The 23,530-nt window shown below is 37.1% G+C and overlaps 9 protein-coding genes across 9 annotated transcripts; 1 reads left to right on the top strand and 8 right to left on the bottom strand. All coding sequences in view use genetic code 12, as the record gives it.

Moving 5' to 3' along the window:
* Positions 1-246: 246 nt before the first annotated feature.
* I9W82_004740 (uncharacterized protein) lies at positions 247-1,701 on the bottom strand (the record flags this gene model as incomplete). Its single annotated transcript, XM_067693843.1, has 1 exon — positions 247-1,701. One exon carries the CDS (start codon positions 1,699-1,701, stop codon positions 247-249), a length of 1,455 nt encoding a protein of 484 aa, XP_067546223.1.
* A 138-nt stretch (positions 1,702-1,839) lies between these two features.
* Positions 1,840-3,618, bottom strand: DLD1 (Dld1p; the record flags this gene model as incomplete). Its single annotated transcript, XM_067693844.1, has 1 exon — positions 1,840-3,618. One exon carries the CDS (start codon positions 3,616-3,618, stop codon positions 1,840-1,842), a length of 1,779 nt encoding a protein of 592 aa, XP_067546224.1.
* Positions 3,619-3,818: 200 nt separating this feature from the next.
* I9W82_004742 (uncharacterized protein) lies at positions 3,819-4,964 on the bottom strand (the record flags this gene model as incomplete). The annotated part of the gene is made up of 1 exon (XM_067693845.1): positions 3,819-4,964. The coding sequence occupies one exon, from the start codon at positions 4,962-4,964 to the stop codon at positions 3,819-3,821; it is 1,146 nt and encodes a 381-aa protein (XP_067546225.1).
* A 266-nt stretch (positions 4,965-5,230) lies between these two features.
* HYU1 (5-oxoprolinase) lies at positions 5,231-9,154 on the bottom strand (the record flags this gene model as incomplete). The annotated part of the gene is made up of 1 exon (XM_067693846.1): positions 5,231-9,154. The coding sequence occupies one exon, from the start codon at positions 9,152-9,154 to the stop codon at positions 5,231-5,233; it is 3,924 nt and encodes a 1,307-aa protein (XP_067546226.1).
* Positions 9,155-9,478: 324 nt separating this feature from the next.
* Positions 9,479-10,546, bottom strand: I9W82_004744 (ribosome biogenesis protein TSR3; the record flags this gene model as incomplete). Its single annotated transcript, XM_067693847.1, has 1 exon — positions 9,479-10,546. One exon carries the CDS (start codon positions 10,544-10,546, stop codon positions 9,479-9,481), a length of 1,068 nt encoding a protein of 355 aa, XP_067546227.1.
* A 311-nt stretch (positions 10,547-10,857) lies between these two features.
* Positions 10,858-12,123, bottom strand: RNR21 (ribonucleotide-diphosphate reductase subunit; the record flags this gene model as incomplete). Its single annotated transcript, XM_067693848.1, has 1 exon — positions 10,858-12,123. One exon carries the CDS (start codon positions 12,121-12,123, stop codon positions 10,858-10,860), a length of 1,266 nt encoding a protein of 421 aa, XP_067546228.1.
* A 1,567-nt stretch (positions 12,124-13,690) lies between these two features.
* I9W82_004746 (uncharacterized protein) lies at positions 13,691-16,066 on the bottom strand (the record flags this gene model as incomplete). Its single annotated transcript, XM_067693849.1, has 1 exon — positions 13,691-16,066. One exon carries the CDS (start codon positions 16,064-16,066, stop codon positions 13,691-13,693), a length of 2,376 nt encoding a protein of 791 aa, XP_067546229.1.
* A 3,325-nt stretch (positions 16,067-19,391) lies between these two features.
* Positions 19,392-20,771, top strand: I9W82_004747 (uncharacterized protein; the record flags this gene model as incomplete). Its single annotated transcript, XM_067693850.1, has 1 exon — positions 19,392-20,771. The coding sequence occupies one exon, from the start codon at positions 19,392-19,394 to the stop codon at positions 20,769-20,771; it is 1,380 nt and encodes a 459-aa protein (XP_067546230.1).
* A 150-nt stretch (positions 20,772-20,921) lies between these two features.
* I9W82_004748 (uncharacterized protein) lies at positions 20,922-23,270 on the bottom strand (the record flags this gene model as incomplete). Its single annotated transcript, XM_067693851.1, has 1 exon — positions 20,922-23,270. The coding sequence occupies one exon, from the start codon at positions 23,268-23,270 to the stop codon at positions 20,922-20,924; it is 2,349 nt and encodes a 782-aa protein (XP_067546231.1).
* Positions 23,271-23,530: the final 260 nt, after the last annotated feature.

Genomic DNA, 23,530 nt, shown 5'->3' on the forward strand with positions numbered 1-23,530 from the left:
CACGCATAGTCATAGGATGTTTAGTCAAGCTTGTAGGGCTGATCTTAGCAGCTGCTCTCCTTTTTGTAAAGCGAAATGCATTTGAATCTATAGTTTGGGCGAATTACACGATTTACCCCGCTTTTGTTTGTGTTCTGTTGGGATATGCACCGAAAACCGGCACTTACACATGGCCCGATGTTTGCCGGTATACACTTCAGAGGCTTACAGAATTATAGCTACAAAAAAATGTTCAATCAAGATTATTTATACATTTGGTATCTTTCTAAACTTTTTAGTAATACTTTCATATAAATCCCTTAACTCTGTCGTCGATAGGTTGATGGCTTTGCTCAACAAATTAAACAAAAGCTTATCAATTTGACTGTGATCGATATTCAGCCTTGAATTCAATCCAGCATCCATTATATGTTTCAAAGTGTTGAGCTTTCCAGTTGACAAGTCAAAGTCATGCGCCACTAACTCCAGCTTATTTGGATCCTCTGGAATTCCCTCCAAAGGAAAGATTTGAAATAATCTCTTTTCCATTACTGAAAGATCACTTTCTTCACTTCCATCACCTATTTTATACTTGTCCGGTAGCAAATGATTGTATACCCAATTGGTATACCGTTCGGTTTTCTCAATGGACCAATTGAGTAATGTATCGTCAGTGATTTCATTATTGTATTGATACTCCAAGTTGTAAGCTTTGACTCGATTGATCCATACAGTAGGTTGAAAGCTTGGTTGTCCATATTCAAAATGTAAATTGACAATGTATATAATCACCAGGATTAAATATACTTCAGGAAAGCATTCCGTAAGTTTAGTTGCACTTTGAGATTTTATAGGGATCTCAAATGTAAGTTTCTTGTAAACATTGAGAAAGTGGAATATTAGCATAAATAAATAAGGGGTATTTGGAAGTAGTAGAGTATGTGCCAATGTGTGGTAAATGAATGGAAAATAATAGCTTGATGGGATACTTAGATCGTGTTGCAATACAATCGGACACAAGTATGAGATTCGTCGTAGTATTTGACCTTCAGTGGGTGCTTGATATCCTTGTAATCTTCCATGGTATGTACCGTGCAACTTCTTCAACTCATGCAACGGTAGGAGATGGTATGTTTTAAAGTAGGGTATTTTATCCAAAGTTATACATTCAACAACATCATCAAGATAAAATGGATAGGCATGTAACTCCAAACTTGCCATGTAAATAATACAGATTAGGTCCAACACATCCAAGGACCGCTTAAGTTTACTCACCGGCTTGTCATTGCCGTCGTCTTCGCCGATTTTGTAGTAGTGATTCAAAGCCCTGCTCCAGTAACTCTTGACAATGCTTGTCAAATGAGGTCTGACACCATCACTAAAGTAAATCTCGACAACTGCATCCAATTGAGCTTTCATTATGATTTGTAAACATCGATAGAAAATAGGCAACGCTTCACTTCCGGTTAACAACTCCAATTTACGTTTCTTCCCAATTCTTTGGCTCGACTGACTAGCAAAGTTTCCTCGCTCATCAACGGAAACAACGTTTAATCTTCGCGTTTGGACTGGTTGTTGATCTTGATCATCATTGTATTCAACGGCACCTTCAAGGACGTGACCATATTGACATATAGTCAACCCATCTCTGTTTCTGTATAGTCGGGATTTACAGTTATCGGTACCACAAATAGGCCCTTTGAACCACAACTGCTTGCCCATGACAAGGCAGGATTATCTGTGTGTAGGAAAAAGTGTTGAGGAGGCTTGATTTATCTACAATCCATTTTCTCTTTTCTCTGAAGATCATCGCATACTTACAATCTATTGCATACTAGATAATTTATTTATACAATCTATCTAATGATTATGCATACACTCATGTTTTTCAATAACATGTCCAGCATTCAACTGCTCATCCAAGTCATCATTTGGATCAATTTTAAACACTTTATCGGGATTTAAAATTCTTCTTGGGTCCAACGCCAACTTCAATTTCCTCATTGTATCAATTGTTGATTCACTCAATTCTTGCGAAAGATACTTTCTTTTCCCGACACCTACACCATGCTCTCCGGTACATGTACCTTCGAGTTGTAAAGCACGCAGAACCATTCGGTCAACAGCTTCATGGACTTTGGAGTAATCGGGTGAATTATAAATGATGAGGAAATGGCAGTTTCCATCCCCAATATGACCCAAGACGGAAAACTTGCCGTCAAAACCAGCTTCGATTAAGTCATCATTGATTCGAGAAATAGCTTCAGAAAGGTTTGAGACAGGTACAGCAACATCTGTTGTCCATATTTGGGTATCATCTGGGTTATCTAAACGACTGGCACCTGCTTGAAACGTTGACCAAAGCCCATTTCTTCTTGCCGCCCATAACTCGGCATTCTGTTCGGCATTTTCACTGCGTTCGACTTTAATGGCATGATTTTCCTTGGCAATCTCTGCAACTACTCGAGACTGTTCATCAACTGCCTTTGTTGTAGGACCTCCCAATTTGAAAAGTAATGTAGGTTTTACCAATTTTTGTTCACCATCGGACGATTCATTGACAAACGACATCATCGTATCATTCAATAATTCCATAGCGTTGGGCTGGATACCTCTGCCAATGATTGTTTGAGCTGCTGCTGCTGCGTCTTTGATAGTTGGAAATGCAGCAGAAGTAATAAGCTCAACTTTGGGACGTACGTGCAACTTTAATGTAATTTCTGTAATTATCCCTGCTGTTCCTTCAGTACCAATAAAGAATCTCGTTAAATCATACCCAGCACTTGACTTTCTAGGTCTTTGTCTAGTCTTGATGATTGTTCCATCAGCCAAAACTACTGTCAAATTTACCACATTTTCCTTCATGGTTCCATACCGGAAAGCATTAGTCCCTGAAGCACTTGTTCCCACCATTCCACCAATATTAGCACCAATTCCCGGATCAGGTCCAAATAATAAATCTTTACCTTTTGGATCATCACTCAAGTAGTCGGCAAGATCAACCCATCCAACACCAGGTTGAACAACTATATCCAAATCATCAGGATGGAAGGCAAGAATCTGATTCATTTCGGAAAATGACAATGAAATACTAAATGGGCCCCTTGTATGAATGTTTTGTCCTTCAAGTGAAGTCAATCCAGAACTAGCAACAACTGGAAGTCTATAGTGGTGAGCAATTTTCATAATTTGTGAAACTTGTTCCGTAGAAGTGGGTGTAATGACAGCGTTGGGCTTTTGTTTGTCTGGTTGAGGCGGATGATGAGTTGAGTAAAAGGAGTCGTTGTGGGCCGAAAGCACGTCTGGATCAAACAGGACATGCTCCTTGCCGACGATTTCAATAATTTTCGACAACCCTTCTTTAAACTGTTCTTCATTGGCATAGATGGGTGAGTCTAGTGATGATAACGGCGCAGTTGAAGCATCAGTTGTATCCAAAGTGAGACCTGTATGTTTAACAGTAGATTCATCATTGGATTTGCTAAAGTACTTCCCTGCAAAGTATCCAGCCCCCAACGACCCCAATCCCAATGCTGCATAGTTGAACACGTTGGTCTTTGGTTTTAAAGTAGACCCACTATTGTATCTCAAGGATGTCTTTGCAAGGCTTGTGAGCCTCTTCTTTCCAATTGTAAACATGGTACTGAAAGCTGTACTAGCCTTTGTTGAACGAAATATTTTCAAATTTTTTCAAAATATATGCGCTTCGGTCGCATCATAGGTGTGGCGCTTAGAGAAAAGACACAAAGACGAAAGGATCTCGATCGTTTAATTTTAGTGGCTACATGAATTTTTGTCTTTCACTATACACCGATACAGAGCATTTCAATAACACAACCTTACACGGTACTATCACTCCTCAACTTAACACAATTTAATATGACAAAATTCTCAAATATTTCGGTATCCCACACAGTCCTCACGTAGTTGAACTTTACAGTCTCGTAGTATTGGCGATCAATCCTAACCTGTATATGGACGTCGAATGGCTTTGATGGAATCATCCTGGGAATGAGGTAAAACTTCATCATTCCTAAGTTCAAATTCAACACTGCTACATTAGGCATGCTCTGGAATAAAGAAGTCAACCCAGAAAATGTAGATTGAGGGGAAAAGTAATCAAGGGTAAACTCGACGATTTGTTCGGTTGCAAACACATCAGTAATCCATTCTAGTTGAAAGTCCAAATGCTCTTCGGCACTCAATTCGACATTATAACTTTGAAGCCGTGGCAGGGCGGAGGTAGTATGCTTCAAATAAAACAATAAAGACTTTGGCTTAAGATGATGGCACGACTTCAACTCAACCAAATGTATTTTAGTTTTCAAATATTGAGAAACAGTCATAGTCAATTCAAAATCTTGGACATTTGAATACCATCGATCACAGCAGATACGGATATAATTAGAATGTTGGTTGATGTACTTTGTCAATCTTGTTATTCTCTCCGATACTTTTGTCTCCATTTCAGGAGGGCAGTGTACACTAACGATGCTAAAAGTTGAACTATGAAACCTCGCCGACCAGAAGCTTGTTAATACGCGAATTTTCGTGTCTTTTTTTGATGTCCAAATGAATACGTCGGCAAGAAACCCCAAATAATTGACCGTAAGATCTTGGATAACGCTATAGTCAAATATGATATATTCTTTAAAGTATTTATTTCGCAATTGCAATTGATCACCAAAATTGATGAAGATTGTCCCAGCCAACTTGAACGTCAATGTGTGCCAGTAAGATTCACTGTAATTGTATTTACTTGTTCTGATACATTTGGAAGGTTCTGCATTCTTTATTACTTCAAGGTTTCCATTGGTGTCGCGAGTCATCGCACCAAATCCTCTCTCTGCCAACACCTTAAAGCATTGCCTTTGTGGGAGACTATTGAGCCAGGGGTAAAGAATGCTTTTGGGTAGGTCAATTAGGTATTCCTCTATCGGAAGCACTTGCGCAAGTAGGTGAATTGGCAAGTCAGAGAGCTGCATTTGGCAAACTATAGAGGTTACAAGTGGTGGAAACTCACGCTGATTTAGACTCAATTTGTTAGGAAAGTGGAGCTTGTGTCGCGATTTTTCGCAACATTTTGATAAAAAAAAAAAATGTCGCATTGGTATGACAGTGCATTTGCAACTTCACGTCTTTTTATCAAAGCTGTCCCGCTCTCCCAATCGCAGTTTCAAAAAGTCAAAGTCAATGCAATTAATTCTAATCATATATTCTTACAATACTTTACACACTACCGATTTTTTTTCTAATTTGTTGTTTGAATATGGTCCCTCATTCCTACTGACCCAGTCAATCTCGAAGGCGTGGTGCTTTTAATATCATAATGGACACCATTTGAGTTCCCATTGGATACCCCATGCGATTCCGCATACCCATATCCACCACCACCTGGTGTATTGATTATAACTCTATCTCCTTTGCTAACCTTGACTGTACATTTACCACCCAACGATTTACTCTTGTACTCACCAGAAGGCGATTTGTAGATCCATTTGTTAATTCCTCTAGCACCTTCTTCACCTCCGTGTAACCCATAGGGAGCCATTGATCTTCTTTCCATTAAACATGAGACTTCCAACGGGTACAAAAATTCAATATCTCTAATTACACCATCACCACCTTTATGTAATCCATTACCTCCCGATCCATGTCTCACTAAATATTCATGAAGTAAAACTGGGTATCGTTTCTCGAAAATTTCAGAGTCTGTCATTCTTGTATTTGTAGTGTGGCATTGAACTACTGATTGGCCATCCCAATCTGGACCTGCACCAGCTCCACCGCAAATGGTTTCATAGTATCCAAAACACACTCCATTTTCTGTATCATTAGTTCCGAAAGTAAAGTTGTTACAAGTACCTTGAGATCCAGCAGCAGCTTGGAAAGTCTTGAGCATCACGTCAACAATCCTTTGTGTTGTCTCAACATTACCTCCAACAACGGCAGCATCGTCAGATGGGGCAACCAAGGATCCTTGTCTAGTCTTGAACTCGATTGGCCTTAAGCAACCATTGTTTAATGGAATATCAGTACTTATAAGACACCTAAGCACATACAACACCGCTGAATACATAATTGCAGTTGGTGCATTCAAGTTACCATAGATCTCATCACCAGTCTCACTGAAATCAAACAATGCGGTTCCAGTTTCAGGGTTAATCGTCACAGTCAATGCAATAGGTGTACCATCATCGATATAATCAATACCCTTCAATTCATGACTTCCAAACTTTTCATATGCCAATTTAAGCAAGTTTCGAACAGCAACTTCAGCAGTGGATTGAATACCACCCATGTATAACCTAATAACATCATATGTAAACTCATCAACTAACCGTTGCAACAAAACAATACCCTTGTAGTTTGCAGCCACTTGTGCTTTCAAGTCAGATATATTGTCACTCAAAGTTCTAGTTCCCGATCCACCAGGTTGCTTTGCTGGTTCATCAACCAAAATCTTGGTAATTCCTTCTTCATCGAATTTGCCTCTAACACACAACTTGTGAGTGACTATTGCTGCACCTTCATCATAGATGGTTTTCGAATTGGGCGGCATGGATCCTGCTGCAATAGATCCAATATCAGCATGATGACCTCTTGATGCTGTCCAGAAAATAGGCTCGTTGTTTTCGTTAAGCACAGGAGTAATGACTGTAATGTCAGGTAAATGTGATCCACCAGCAATTGGATGGTTCGAAACAAGAACATCACCAGGCTGCAACTTACCTTCCCACATTTTTATCTGCGCTTTCACTGCGTATGACATGGATCCCAAGTGAATAGGAATGTGAGGAGCATTGGCAATCAAATCTCCATTATGATCAAAAATTGCACATGAAAAGTCTAACCGTTCCTTGATATTGGTGGAAATTGCCGTTTGTTGTAAAGTTCTTCCCATTTGTTCAGCAACCGACATGAATCGATGACCAAATACAGACAACTGAATAGGATCAACCGTAGTCGATGACAATTGAGGCTTCTCCTCTTGTTCTACCTCAATCAATACATGATGGCTCAAGATTTTTGCTTGTGAGCGAGGTTCAATGACTAGTGTTTGTGTATTATCAATGATAACAGCTGGACCTTTAACAAGGGAACCTTTTGGTAAATCAGTTAAAACGTGCACAGGTGAGTCCAACCAGCCAACTGAATCAAAGTATACTGGCTTTGTGAATGCTGGTTTCGATGCCTCCAAGGTTGAGATTAAGTGGCTTGCTTCTTGGTAAGGATTGTGTTGCTCTTTATCATTTGATTCAACAATCAACCTAACCTCCACATCACTAACCAACACTTCTCTTTCCAAGTTGAATCCAAATTCACCCTTGTGTCTCTTGATAAACTTTTCAGCAGCATCGGTGGCTCCAACTTGGGTTGGAATCAACAAATGGGTATCACTACCAACATACCTCATGTTTAAAAGGATATCCAATCTAGTTGTAAAATCAGTCAAGTTTTGCTTCTCATAATCATCTTTAGCGGCAGCAATAAGTGCTTCAATCTTTTTATCAAGACCAGCCAAATTCTCTTTAGCATAAGTGATGGACGCTGGTGATTGCTTTTCAATGACAATATCAGCAAGTTGAATACCATAGGCAGACAACAAAGACGAGTACCTGTGTACTGCAACACTGGTAATACCCAAGTTCTTAGCCAAAGACACGGCAAACTGACCACCTGATCCACCAAAACATGCCAAATTATGATTCGAAGTTTCATGTCCTTTAGCTTCAGTCAAGTTTCTTATAGGTCTAGCCATTGACTCAACTGCAACTTTCAAAAACCCACTGGCAACCTCAACTGGCTTCAACTTGATTCCCTTTGATGCTTGATCCTTGTTGATTTGTTCTGTCAATTGTTTAAATTTCTCATCAACGATATCATAATCCAACCCTTGATCTTGATTAGGACCAAAAATCTTGGGAAAATGCTCGGGAACCAATCTTCCCAAGTACAAATTAGCATCAGTAACAGTCAATGGGCCACCTTTTCTATAACATGCCGGACCTGGATCAGACCCCGCTGACTCTGGACCAGTGACAAACAAATCATTTTTCCAAAACAAAATTGAACCACCTCCAGCGGCAACTGTTGAGATATCCAATTGTGGAGTTTGTAAATTGATTTCACTGACAATCGTTTCATGAATATGTTCATAATGGCCATCATATCGAGAAACATCAGTTGATGTACCACCAGCATCAAACCCAATGGTGGCCTTTTTGGACACTTCATCATAACAAGTCTCTCCAAATCCAACCATTCCACCAGCAGGTCCCGATAAGATTGCTTTCAACCCAGTGAATTTGTACCATGGACACAACCCACCATTTGATTGCATAAATAAAAGCTTGTTTCCAAAAGCATCCAATCCACCTTCAAAACCAGCACCAAAATTTTGGATATACTCATTGATAACTGGGGATAAATATGCATCAGCAACGGTTGATGATGTTCTGTTGACAAACCCAATCATGGGTTGCAATTCATGTGATACTGAAACTTCAAACCCAATCTTTTTGGCAATCTTGGCTATTTCAGCTTCGTGTTTGGGGTATGCATACGCATGAAGTAATGATAATGCAATTGCTTTAATATCTCCTTTATCGAAAATAGCTTGCAAATCCTGTTCAATTCGTTGATAATCAGGTTCTTTAATGATTCTAATTGTATCACCAGTAACTCCTTCCGTCAAGTTTGGTTTCAGCTTATCAATCGGCAATTTGTCACCACCACCTTCTGAGAAACTCTCAATTGTAACTCTCTCATCAACTTCAAGTACCTCCTTATACAAATGGCCCAACTTCCTAGCAGTCAAATCAAAAATATGTGGTCTCGTTTGATTACCAATAACTAAGACATCCTTGAACCCCTTTGTGGTGACCAACAACACATTAGCACCTTTTCTCTCAAGCAATGCGTTTGTGGCAACAGTGGTCCCCATTCTAATACTTTGAATTTGGTCCAACTTTAATTTAGAACTCTTGGGGATGGAAACATCATTGACATGTTCCAATACTCGTCTTATACCTTCGGTTGGTGCATCTTTGTAGTTCTGTGGGTCAACTGATAACAACTTGAATACGAAATCGTCCCGTCCAGGGATCTTTGCAATAACATCACAAAATGTGCCACCTCTGTCAATGGCAATTTGAATACCTTTTGTAGTCATGATATAAATAATGTGTGAGATTCTTTGATTAGTTGAATGGATGAGAATGAGCCAAGTGTAGAATCAATGCCCTATATATACTCAAAACCCTTGTATAGTCTGCTAAATTGTGCTCCGTCGCTTACCGCTTAAGTCTGTACATGAAATCAATCTCCCTGAATAATTGAAAAAAGCGCTTATTACTCAATTTGGAACTTCGCGAACAACTGTGTAAAATCACAAAAATTAGAGAGATTTACTTTTTTTTTATTTTTGCCCTATTCTTGCGGCTAGTCGCCTACAAACTTACTAAACAAGTTTCATTTACTTTCTCTATTGCGCGGTCTATATACTGAGAGCGTTTAGCTGGTTTGTGACATCGTTTTTGGTGACGATGTTACCCAATTTGTCATACACTATTTCCTCCTCAGACTCAGTTTCACTCAAGATGACATTACCCAAGGAGTCATATTCATGCTCACTTTCGTCGGTGTCATCTATTACATTCCCTAGGGCATCCGTCTTTTTCTTTGGTATCACATTTCCCAAGTTGTCATACTCCACATCGCTAGCCTCTTCTTCTTCTTCGTCTTCGTCTTCTTCGTCCTCCTCATCCTCATCATCCTCGCTTAGCTCTCCCTTCCTTCTATTAACATTCCCCATCATCCAAATATCCTCCTTCTGTCCTTGCTCCTTTCTCTCCTTAGCTTCTTTCTCAATCTTATCCAACCACTCATCCTGAGCCTTCAACACCGACTCCGAATCAGTACACTGCTGATACACATGCAACAACTCCTCATTAATCTTCAAAAACGTCAACCCCCATGAAAAATTCTCAAGCAATAACTCAGCCCAGTCCAAATGACCGACTATGGCAAAACATGCAGCTAAAGCCTCAACACAGTTCAATTTCCAAGGACGCCCATAGTTTACTGGATTAGCAGCAACTAAATACGGCAATAGACGTTCATGTTTACCGCCAATCTTGCCAAATGGTACTTCATCCAATCTGGCCCATGAACATTCAACAACTGCTGCTCCTTGCTCTTCAACAATATCTTTATCATTTGGACAAACGGTAGATTTCCCATTGGGACTAACTACAATACCTTGGAATTTTTGTCCTACTCGAAGATTCTTTATAAGACCCAATCGTTCAAGTTTTTTCCCGCTGCATCTTTTAGGATCACAATGATCGAAATCCCACATGGCTAGTTTAGTGGGGAACTTGTGCTTGGATTGTGGTTGACTGCCATCATCATTGGATGAGTTTGATAATGGAAGTGGGCTCGATGATGATGAAGCTACCTCTTGTCTTCCCTTTCGTATATGATGTTGTTTCGATTTGTGTCCATTTGAGGTCCTACTCTTGTTCAGTCTGTCTTCGTTTGATTTATTCTTTCCCTTCCCCATGGCTTAGAGATGAGGTACACTCTTCAACCTTTATATTTTCTTTTTCTTTTTTTTTTGCGCTTTTCTCTTACATTCAGTCCATCAAAAAATCAAGCATTAATTTATAACTACGTAAGTAAACTATACGTGTGAATGCAGATATACTGCAGTGCTTTCCTTTGGACTTCTTCAACCAAAGATCATGAAATGAAAATGTTACAAAAAAAAAAAAATCAATCAAAATATCAACCAAAAACCAGTCATTAAAAAAAAGAACAGACTCAAACATAGAATATCCCTTTTTCCTCTCATAAACCTTAACTTCTCTTTCCTTAGAAATCTTCATCAAATGCAAATGCATTGGCGTCTTTGTTTTCACTCTTGGCCATAACACCTGCTTTTTGATAATCAGAAACTCTCTTTTCAAAAAAGTTGGTCTTACCAGCAAGAGAAATATTTTCCATAAAATCAAATGGATTGGTGACATTGTAAACTTTTTTGTTACCCAAGGCAACCAACAATCTATCAGCAACAAATTCAACGTATTGGCACATCAACTTACAGTTCATACCCAATAAACTAACTGGTAAAGCATCAGTAAAGAATTCTTTTTCAATTTCAACAGCTTCAGTAATAATTCTTTCAACAATCTTTGGGTCTGGTCTATGTTGTAAATGTGCAAACAATAAACATGCAAAATCAGTATGTAAACCTTCATCACGACAAATCAATTCGTTTGAGAAGGTCAATCCTGGCATCAAACCTCTCTTTTTCAACCAGAAAATAGATGCAAATGAACCACTGAAAAAGATACCTTCAACAGCAGCGAAAGCAACTAATCTCTCAGCAAACAATGCATCTTGATCTTGAATCCATCTGATGGCCCAATCAGCCTTCTTTTTAATTTGGGGGATGGTTTCAATAGCATTGAATAAGAAATCAGCTTCCTTTGGATCCTTAATATAAGTTTCAATCAACAAGGAATAAGTTTCAGAATGAATGTTTTCCATCATGATTTGAAAACCATAAAATGATTTAGCCTCTGGAATTTGAACTTCAGCAGAGAAATTTTCAACCAAGTTTTCATTAACAATTCCATCAGATGCAGCAAAGAAAGCCAAGATTCTTCCAATGAAATAACGTTCATTGTCATTCAATTTCTCTCTCCAATCATGAAGATCTTTACCCAAATCAATCTCTTCAGCAGTCCAGAATGAAGCTTCAGCCTTCTTGTACATTTGCCAGATTTCATGGTATCTAATTGGGAACATAACATAACGACGTTTGTTTTCTTTCAAGAGTGGTTCTTCAGCTTCCAATCCTTTCAATTCATGTCTGTGTACTCTATGTTTACTCAAGAATTGTTCGTGCTCGGCATTCATGGCTTCGAGTTCCTTTTCGTACTTTTTGGTTTCTTCTTGAGTCACTGGTTTGTTTAATGAGTTTTTCGTTTCGTGTATAGTTTGAGCTTCGTCTTTAGCTAATGCTTCAGCTGCCAATTTATCAGTTAGTGATTTACCTTGGGTGTTTGACATATCAAGACCGGAAATTTTTCCGGTTAAGCCTCTAGTTGGAGTTTCTTGTGGTACAGTTGACATTGATGTGAAGATGAGTGGATGAGTTATGAAAAGTTGTTTTCTATTGATAAGAAAGAGAAGGAAGAAAGATTGGTAAAAAATTTTGGGTCAAGACGTGACGGGACTCGTCTGATTTATATATTTTTTTTGTAAAAAGAAGAAAAAAAAAACTCTCTTCACAAGACGTGTGCGTGTGTCTTTAGGCGTTTGTTGTTGTGACTTTGAAGTTTGTGGTATTCCGAGATCTGCAAAACAAAGAAAACCAGTGTGGTAAACACAACAAAAGTAACATGTAATGAAACGATGATACAAAGATGTAAAGGAAAAAGAGGCAGCCTTTTAGTGTGTCTTGTGTATATGGTGGTATATTATTATATTCTTTTTTTTTTTTTGGTGTACTTTTGTGGTGTTTTTGATTTTAGACTTGCTTTTGAATTCAAGTGCACTACCCATCAGATCACACTACAGTAAACACAACTGTAAACACAACTGTAAACACTCCTCCTCCTCTTCTATTCTTTGTATACACAACTCACATCACATAGATCAAGCATTAAAGAGAAACAATTGGAAATATGCAAACAGAGCTAAATGATCATACAATTCTACTCTAAATTATGTTTTGTTATCACCCTAAACAAGTAATTTTTTTTGCAACTTTGAACAAACAGGAAACCAAAACAAACAACAAAACAACAAAAAACACCCGATTAAAAAGTTGCTCTCACCAATTAATGGGGTACGAGCACCCGACACGTCCGCGTCTAAAAATAAATTAAAATAAAATAAATAAACACGTGTTGCGTGTTTCAATGCTTAGAAATCATCTGACTTCTATATCCTATACAATCCAATGAGACTTCCATAGCGATCATTTGTAAATGGCTTATTAATTTTGTTTCCTGTACTACTAATCCATTAGTAAAAAATAAAAATATCTGTGGCGCTTAGAAATAAAGAAACGCCTATCCACATCACTAACACACACACACACCTTTCGTTGTTTATACTTCGTTACTCAAATTCATTTGTTTATCACGAACCTTTATGTTGACGCGAAATTTTATTTTTTTTTTGTTCTAAGCGCATCCACCACAAAGTTAAAAATACCACTGCCAAGGCAAAAAGAAAGAAAGGATAATGGATACACGTAAAAAGATATGTATCCGATTGTTCGGTACGACCGCCAAATCAGTCCATTGGAGGTCCACTTGCGTTACCTGGCTAATGCAATTGTCAATACGAGCTGAAGTGGTTTGATTTTTATCTTTCCGATCTTCGGTGTTTGCTATATTTTTGCAAAAGTATAAACAAAACCTAATCCAGAGAGATCATCCGTTCTACAGTAAACTATGATCATAAACAATGAAATTTCAAATTCTTTCTATAAAACAGCCTATAGACGGAATAGTAGCAAATCAATACATCCCACCCCCTTTTGTATTTATTTCTTTTTTTGAGAATGAAGTAAAAATGTCCTAGCAAATAATAAAGCTGACCTTTAGCAAATTGCAAGTGTTTGGTATAGCGACCACATTTGTGACCTACACCAACCGCGTTTTTAGCAATAGCAACCTGTAGCAAAAACTTAAACACTCAATGGGCTTGTCACCCTTGGTGATTCTAAATTCATTGGATTTTCTAAATTCAACAGCAATACGTCTTCACCTTCACCCTTTTCACCACCGTTGATACTACTATCAACACCACTCAAAACAGGTGACGTCATTTCATCAAAATTCAAATCCAACCCTTCATACAATTTACTAATATCACCATGTCCTCTGTATCCTTTACCATGATGACCTCCAGCTTGCATCAAAGCAACAATCTTGTTCCGCAAAATATCCTCCATTTCAAATTGATTCATATTCAATCTGAAATATTCAGCAAATGCATCCTGTGCATCACGTGTAGACAAATATTGATAATGAGGTAATGAAGGTAATCCAAACAACATTGAATCGGGGTTGCTCTTTTCACTAGCCAAATGGCGTGGACGTCCATACAACTTGAATGAGTCAATAATTGGGATAAAATTACGCACCATTGTTTCAACTGCATTAACACCAGGATGTGGTATGGGCATAATATACATGGTACTAGTCAATGCAAAATCATCAGCATGCTTCTTGAAAAAACTCGAATTGGTTCTGTTTAAATCAAATTCAGTATGTGATTTCTTGGACATGAACTTTTTGGAAGATTTGTCAGAATTGGATGCATTTGAAATTGAACGATCTCTAGTTAATGGTGTAGCAGTCATGGAAGGAGAGTTTGCAAAAAATGAAGTAGCCGAATTCAATGAATCGGATCTTGAACGAGAATCACCATTGAATTTGGGTGTAGATGGGATTTGCAAACTGTTGGAAGTGGCAGTGTGGTTGTTATTGTTATCAGTCAATGATGCAAGAGACTTGTTGGATCCAGAACGTGAAAGTGATTCATGGTTCTTGGCAATGAGTTTTCTGGGTGACAGATGCTGATCTTCGTGGTGATTATAAGGAAACAAATATTCATATTGCTTATTGACATGAATCAGACCTGAGGCACTCATGATTGAATTGAAATCAATCATATTGGACTGCTCTGGATACACGTTAAACAAACTAGTCAAGTCACTGATATAAGCAATAAGGTGCTTCTTTTGCATCTTTTTATCCAGGGGGTAAATTTCAATCCTTCCCAAATGATGTTTATCACTAGGCAAAATAACCATAAACACTTTAATCCATTTGGTTGAAATTTCTGGCAAGCGAATATTACACCATTCGTGTTCAATAAATCTCTTTTTATGAGTAAGCAACACATGAATATCCAGTAATTTGGACCCTTTTGAACTCAACAAGACAGCAGTAAATGCTTCATTCAACTTGGTGTATTCAAATTTAGACAACATAATTGCACTTATCCACTTGTTAAAATCAAGTTCATTATGAAATTTAATCACAACACTAGAGTCTTCACGATAATCTTGTGAAATACGAAGTTGCAAATCACCCAAAAATTCAACTCTAAAATCAATCAAATTAATATACTTTGGTTTAAACTCATCATTTCCATCCTCCATAGTATATTCGTCATCCAGAGGTCTCCAAATAGTCAACTCATTGCCAGTTAATTTAGCATCCACTTCAAACCATGCTTGTTCATGCCCAACACGAGCTGGTATTTGAAATGAGCCTACGCAATAAGTTCTCAATCTTTGAGCATTAAGCAAGTTAACAACAGGACGAAACTCGGGTGATAAATTCTCAGTTTGTTGTTTATTCTGCAACAATAATGATTGACCAGTTAATGAATTCAACAGATGAGAGTCAATGTCGGAAAGGTCATTGGAGAAAACTCGCGATTGACGTACAAATGACGAAGGAGTTTGGCGAGCTTTTTCCGACAATGTGCGCCTAGGCAGATTGGTTGTTTCTGAAAATGCATCCGATAATTTGGACAGATGACGTACTCTTGGCGAAGCTGGACCAGCAAATGGAGATTGTGACTGAATTGGTGAGTTTAATGAATATTGATCATTGTACAGAGAAGAAGCATCTGATGTATGAGCAGTATTACTTATTTTCGACGGCAATAATTTGTTTTGCGACACAGAATCGGCACTAGAGCTACTATTGTCACTGCTATTTGGCAAGGCAAAAATTGGTGGTTTCTGTTGTGGATTGGTTCTAGGTGCCGAGTAGTCATAATTTGATTGATTCAGATTGAAGCTGTCGAAATTTGCCAGTTGTGATAATGGCGACCTTATACGGGGTAAAGCAGCCGATGATGGATGTGTGTGTTGTGTATTATTGCCTGTAGTATCAATCTGTGGTAATGGCACTCTCCGTGGGTTTTCCTGCAGGGGAGATTTTGGTGCATTGCTAGTGTATTGAGGCGATACAATGCTTCCACTATATTGTGCGGAAGGTGCGGAAGAAGGTGATGCAGCACCAACTGCCGATGAGTTACGCATGGTTTTCTCGTTTAATAGTTGTTCCTCCTGTTTGGAGTTGTTGGTTGTAAAACTCTTTTCTGTTGAGCCCTTTGACTTATTGAGCAATTTCTTTGGCGAAAGTAAGCTAGTAAATGACGACATACTGGAAAACTGCACGTGGAGGCTTATGGTTTTATATAGTGCAACGTCGTATGAAACTGAGTAAAATACTAGGCTAAAAGAACCACAAGCGGATGAAAGTTGGTGTAAATTCTGTAAACAGAGGAGAAGAGTAGGAAGTTTTATATACAAAATTTGTATATACAATATTAGGAATTATTGGTTATATTTATATTGGTTGGCAGATAGACAGACTGTTTGAGTAAAGTAAAAAAAAAAAAAAAAATATCCAAATTACACAAAAGTTGAATAAAAAAGAAAAGAACGGCGGATTACAAATAGAACCACACTTTGGAAAGAAAAGCAATCCAGTGGCTATGTAAACTGCATTTGCAATATATCATGTGATGCTCTCACTCTGTATCCTCATATAATGGGGGATAAAGTACTACAGTAACGAGTATAATTCCTGATTAAGAGTAACTTTCCTTTTTTTTTATTTTTTTTTTCGACATCACCGAAAGCAATTTTAATATCCGAAACAGAAACAGAAACAGAAAAAAAAAAAAAAAAAAAATATATAAATATAATTCATAAAATGATAAAAAAGTAGATTTCATTCTCTATTGTTGGATTTATTGTTGAGAAATGAAAGGAACTTCTATGCACTCATTTATACATATACATACACTACGAAAAACTAATAAATCCAGGATAGTATAGTATGTTTATATCCCACAGCACACTTTAGTCGTGTGTATATTTATGTGAAATATGAAGATATTAAAGTTAAGGAAATTCCAAGAGAGACGGAGAGAGAAAGAAAACATTTTTTAAAAAAACGGCATTTTTTTTATAATCAAGTTTGTTCTCCGGTTGATTCAAGTAAGTAGTACAAAAATTATCAAAGCCCACAAAAATAAAAACCTCTCATCAGATTACAGCCCCAATCTGTATTCATCAACCGAAAGGATGGAGAAGGAACAAAAGGGTGGCATACGGAGGCATAAGAAAAAAGAATAAAAACAAAAAAAAAAGAAAAGAAGGGAAGGGAAGTCGTAGAGAAAACGATGTTGAAAATTGAATGCATTCATCTGTGACAGCAATCCAACATAAAAAATACCAGATGAGGATAAAATTTCACTATATGTTCTGATCTTTTGCCTCAAAAATGTTTTTGATATGGTAGAACTTAGTTTATCTAGTAAACCTTCATTGCTTTAGCAACATAGATGTCTTGAGAGAAACAGAAAAAAAAAATTGAATGACGCAAGTCAGTTCCTCTGCTTTGGTTATTTCTTTTCTTCTTGGCTTTTCTTCGAATCTTTGGTGCATTCATACCTAAGAAAAAAAAAAAAAGAGTAGGAAACTGTGACCAAGTAACGCCACAAGTGGCTTTAAGTCTTGCATCGACGTATGGCTTCGACCGTATTCCATCCCTTGGCCTTTGGGAGCAAGAAAGTTGTAGATTGGTTTTATTCGGGCTCTTTTTCTTACAAATGCCGGCCAAGAAATTTTACGAAATCTAAAATTTATATGGCAGTCAAAAAAGAAAAAAAAAGAAAAAAAAATTATCTCTCAAACGCTTTTAAGGAATCAAACCGAAAATCGGTAATAAGAAAATCAGCAATTCAAAACAGACATGATTGCTTGGTTGGCTTAGGATGTAAGAATGAGAGAAGAGCATAGAAAGGGGGAGGCTGTTCAGGCAACACCCACAGCCACCATTGAAGGGGAAAAAAAAATGATAGAACAGAAATCTCATCTCATACAATAAAGAAAGTTGCTCATCTTGATTGTTTTCCTTTTTCAGGGAGTGATAAAATAAATGTAATATTATTATTATTGTTATTGTTTTTGTTTTAGGTACAAACTTACACAAACTTTAAATAGAGAGAAAGACAGAAAAAAAATAAAATCAATTACATCATATCAAAAGACAATACAGCAAACTTATAACGACAACATAAACCAGTCCCCTGTAAAAAACATAAATTGAATCTAACGGTTGATCTTTTACACAAAAAAAAAAAAGGAAACAGAGCTGTGTTGTATTTTGCTGTGTTATCAAGATTGTGGAGAAGTTAAACAATTGTTTCTATCCTATGATGTCATCTTGGTACAGCCACTCAATCGTTTCTTTTTCTCAAGTACCGCTAAAAACAAATTAGTGTAAAGAACAATAACCCCGTTAAAGGTGTAAGAATATTGTTTCAAAACTCCTAACTTAAAGGTTATCGATCGAACTTCGCCACAGCCACGTCAAAAGCCAAAAAAAGTTCAACTAAATATAGGTTCATGGAAGCGCACAATAGAATTATACAATCTTTGCAGCAAGTATACCGATTAGCAACCTTTGCATCATTCTTTACATTTCTAACATGAGGAATAAACCTGGTATAATACTTCGTCAATGTCTCACCCCTTAATTCGTTAACAGTCTGTTGCTTCTTTTGTGTTTTTGTATAGCCGCTTTCAATGGAATCTCAAAACGAAAAGGAAACAGTTCTAAAACAATAGGCTACCGCTGTGCCTCGTCCCTTTAAATAAAAATTAGGAGAAATGGAAACACATTAACTATAGAAGCTATGAATTATAAAAAAAAAAATGATTCGTTCCATTGAAATGGATGTGAACTTCTTTTTTCTTTTTTGCATCAGTTTGTCTGCAAAAAAAAACAAAAAAAAATTAAATGAATAAAACTAAAGATATATAACTGAAGGATGACCCAAAATGGTTCGACAAATACAAACTGAGTTAATCTCTTGTACTAAAATAATTCCATCACAAGTGCACACCTTTAAGATTTGCGCTTAATACGATCTCTACATAATCGTTCCTGTGTATGGCCCCTAGAGCCCCTCCCCTCCCCCGGAACAAAAAGGATCTCAAGTGCAATATAACCAAAGTAATCGTCTTGCATTAATACAATCATCTTTCGTAAATATGTTCCGTTATGCAAAGGGGTTCATGAAAGCTAGTAACAGAAAGAGGGATACAGTTTTCTTCATTTATAGGGATAATCCGCTTTAATTAGTACTAACTTCGCCAACCGTCATCTTTGTAACCTTATTTTCTCTTATCGTATTAAAACTGTTCGTAATCGTTTTTTAACCTCGGCTAATCTCGAATGAAAAACTTCGCAGAAACAAATAAATAAATAATAATAATAATCTCTCCATTTTTTCCCCATCTTCTTTTTAACATATCCTTTTTCGAAAGACCATCAAACACCTTGAATCCAATGGACGTTCTACAAAAGGTCGTATACGACGAACAACAGAAAGTTCCCATTGCTCGTATTGCAACTAAAGCTTCAGTCAAGCTCATTTCATCCTCATCATCAACTATTCAACACAACAACAGCAACAACAACAACAACAACAATTCAACTCCTACATCTACCGAGTATTACGAGAGTCGGTATGTTCCTGAAGCGTGGGCCTCTGATTCACGCGGTACATATGGAGGAGATTTGATTTCTCAAGGGTTGAATGCAGCATGGCAATCAGTTCTCAATAGATCTAAGGACGTTGCTACTGCTGCTTCTCCTAATGATGGGTTAAACTTTCAACCACATTCATTACATACCTATTTCGTCAAAGCAGGATCATCAGAAAGTGTCATGCGTTGGGAAGTGATCAAAGTTAGTGATTCACGAAACTTTGCCAATCGTTGTGTTTTGGGATACCAATCGCATAGTGGTGTGTTGGTGGTTACGCTTCAAGTGTCATTTACCAGAGACAATGACGTTGTGGTGAAACAACGTCAATTTGAACAACAAATGGCCCAAGTAGTAGCACAAGGAGAAGGAGAAGGGCAAGAAGGAGAGAAGCAAGTTAAACATTGGCCCCTTGTGTTTAAACGTAACCCAGGCCCCATGTTTTACAAGTATCGTGACAATTTGCAAGATTTGGACGTGAGGACACTATACTATAGCAACCACATTACTCGAGCTATGCCTAAGGAGTTTTTCAAACATAGTGATAACTTCAACTTGAATACCACCGCAGATCAGGAATTGGGAATGTTTATTAAGGTGAATGACGACTTGAATGGGGTTGTCGTAGATGGAAGTGAAAAGGAAAAGGAAAAGGAGCAAAGAAATGGGACTTCTCCATCTGCTATTGAATTGGTTCGTCGCAAGTATTTGGCTTTAGCTTATGCTAGTGATTCATTCTGGGCATCAACATTGATGAAAGCATTGGGGTTGCCTGTAGGTTTCTCGAACTTCAAAACTGTGAGTTTGGATCATACTTTATATTTCCATGATTCAAATTTCGAAATCGGTAAATCAACAAACAATAACAAACAGAAAAAGAAGACAGAAACAGGTTCCAAAAAAGAAAAGAGTAACGATGTTACAGGTGCTTGCGCTATTGATTTAGATAATGATAATTGGATCTATATGGAGACTCAATTTGTGTCATTGGGAAACAATCGACTGGTTGCAATTATCAATTTCTATAGTTTGGAAAATGATGGCACATTGATTGCTACTGCCGTTCAGGAAAATTATGGTGTTTTTCCTAAACAAGTGGTTGATAATTCACGCGAGTTACATGCGAAGAGCAATGGGAAATCTACAGCTCCAGCTGGAGTCACTGGTGGTGCCAAGTTGTAAGAGAGTCAGTCAAAATTGATTTGCTTGTGAGATTTATTTATAGAAGAGGTATATAGCTCCATGTTTTATTTTCTTTTTTATTTATTATAGAATTTCTTTATTAAGTTTTATTGTATTATGAGCCACTACAAAAGGTACACCAGTGTCCGTCTATCTTTCTCCATTAGTTAACAATTTATGCATAAAATAATCAGCTCTCAAAGCATTACCCAAATTACAATACTCTCCATCTCCTTCACTCAGCCTACTCTCAACACCACCAGCAAGCGCCACATTCAGTTCAATCAACTCACCAGCTTCATCAACTTTCCCATCATAAATCAACTCCAATTCCCGCTGATGCAACCTCGTATAATTCTTAGTCAACTCCCACTCCTGCAACAATGCCACATCATTGCCAATTAAATTCAAATGATCATGCATTGTCAATGAATTCAAAGTTCGTAACGATTCAAAATCATATCCTTCTGAATCAACATTGGTCATGTGAGAATATACTTTTATCGGTTTAGTATGATACCATAATCGTAAATTATTCAAAAATGTAAATTTCCGATGTTGTTTTCGTGATAATGACTGTAATTGATACTCAACATTAAGAATCATCATAAAATTCTTTGGGATATAAGCAATTTGATTTTCTGAAGTTGATGTAATTAATGGTGATAATTCTTGATAAGATGAGAAATGGTTATTACGACAATTGTACAATTGAAGCTCACGATTAATGACAGCATAATCCTTCTTGATAGCGCCGTCTTGGGCATCGGTACTCTTTGCATCTCTCAATATAGCTTGTTTTTCCTTATCCAATAGTGGTATAATCAAATCATATCGATCAGGCGAGGGAGCATCCGTCAATGCCAACCCAGTAATATCAATATACAATCCAGTATCAACATCAATAAACCGGCCATCAATGGCATTATTTCCATTGCCTCGAACACGATGAGTGATACTCGATCCAATATCAACAAAATATCTCCCCATTCCATCAAATGTGTCTCCAGTTGAATCAACAGCATTTTCAATAACCAAAGTTTGATTATATAATTGACCCAATTTATACAATTCACTAACCGGCACTTGGACATCAATATCGCCATCCCATGGAAATGCAATTCCATTCCAATACCAAGCAAGTAAGGATCCATGAGCAATCCAAGTGGTTATACCATGTATACGAGCAAAATTGAGATAATTTTTAATTAATCGATGTAGAACTATGGCATTTTCTGGTAAATCCAATGTTATACCTTGGAAAAATCGCCAATCATAATGTTCACCTTGCCAATCATTTGGAGTAGATTTGAGTAACTTGGCTTCGTAGAAGTACTTTGGTGGATCATGACAATTGTGGCTGAATGTGATGGAATTGAGATAATCTTGATCCATCAGTGATAACTGAGCTTGTTGTTGTTTCTGTTTCATTTCGTTAATGGCTGATTCTGGGTCATTGATGAATGCTGATTGTGGGATAGAGAACTCATAACGAGATGATGAAGATCCACTAACATCACTTGCTTCGGTAGTAGGGGTATACTGAAAATTTTGTCGTTTATGAGCTTGTAGGTATTTGTAGTCTTCAATCACATTAAAAGTGTCCAATGGTAGTGAATCAATCATACCATTATATAATAATGAGTTTTTGAAACTATTTTCCAGAGGGTTTGATACATCAATTTGATATGATCCATTAGTTGTTAAGAAAATCAACTTTTTAGGTGATGGTGCTGTTTGGAATAAATAAGCACGACCAAGGAGTTCACGATTAGGGATAGTTTGTGGACCTGGTTGATCAAATATTTCGAATCCCAATTGAGGATAGGATGAATCGTTTGTTATATTATTGTATTGACAATAATCTTCAACTTTTCGTAATTCTGAACCCTTTATAAGGTCTGGCTTGTTTGAAATATCAAATAAAGTTGAACATAAATCTGTATTTGGGTGGCTGGTGTCAGATATTATATACTTGTCAACGACAGATAAGTCAACCCAATCTGACCAGTGGAAAGGTAATTCCAAGTGTGAATCTGTAGATTTTGAAGCAGTTAAAGGTACCGTTGATCTAGCAATGTATTGGTAATACGCACCAAAAGTTAATCTAGGATCAAACTTGTGAACTAGTGCGGATGAAGGTTGTTCCAGATTACGGAAATATAAAGGTATTGGTACAGTTAATGGCAAGTGATTAGTAACTTCTTTATTCAACATCCAAAGTTCATTAGTACCTTGATCACCTTCTATAGCATCTTGTAGTATTGTAGCCAACTGTTTATTAAACTCTTTATCATTGTTTAAATCATAGGTTGATGCAAGGAAATTGTAGTATAATTGATTATATTTATGAGTAAATTGTTTATATAGTAACTTGTGGTATTGTTGTAAGCTTGGTTTGGATATAAGAAAGTTTAATGATACAATTATGGTATATATAATGGTTATTAGGACAAGTAGTTTTGCAACTATTCGTGGTGAGTAGAATCTAGAATTCATTTTGTGAGATAGTGTTGCCTGTGATGGTTGATTGTTGTTGTTGTTGGATAACGACTTTCTTTTTAAAAAAATCAAATTTCAAAGTAAGTGAATGTAAAATGTAAAATGTATTGTACGTTATGTTGGGTTTTTGTATAAATTTATCGTTTCATCTGGCAAAAGATAATATTAAGATTATAATATAACTTTAATAATTATATTTGGTGTATAAGATACTTTTACCAACTGTTACTGTAGATATTGGTATTGGGTTGTTATTA

Source organism: Candida metapsilosis (assembly GCF_017655625.1).
Source record: "Candida metapsilosis strain BP57 chromosome Unknown scaffold7, whole genome shotgun sequence".
Taxonomy (NCBI): domain Eukaryota; kingdom Fungi; phylum Ascomycota; class Pichiomycetes; order Serinales; family Debaryomycetaceae; genus Lodderomyces; species Lodderomyces metapsilosis.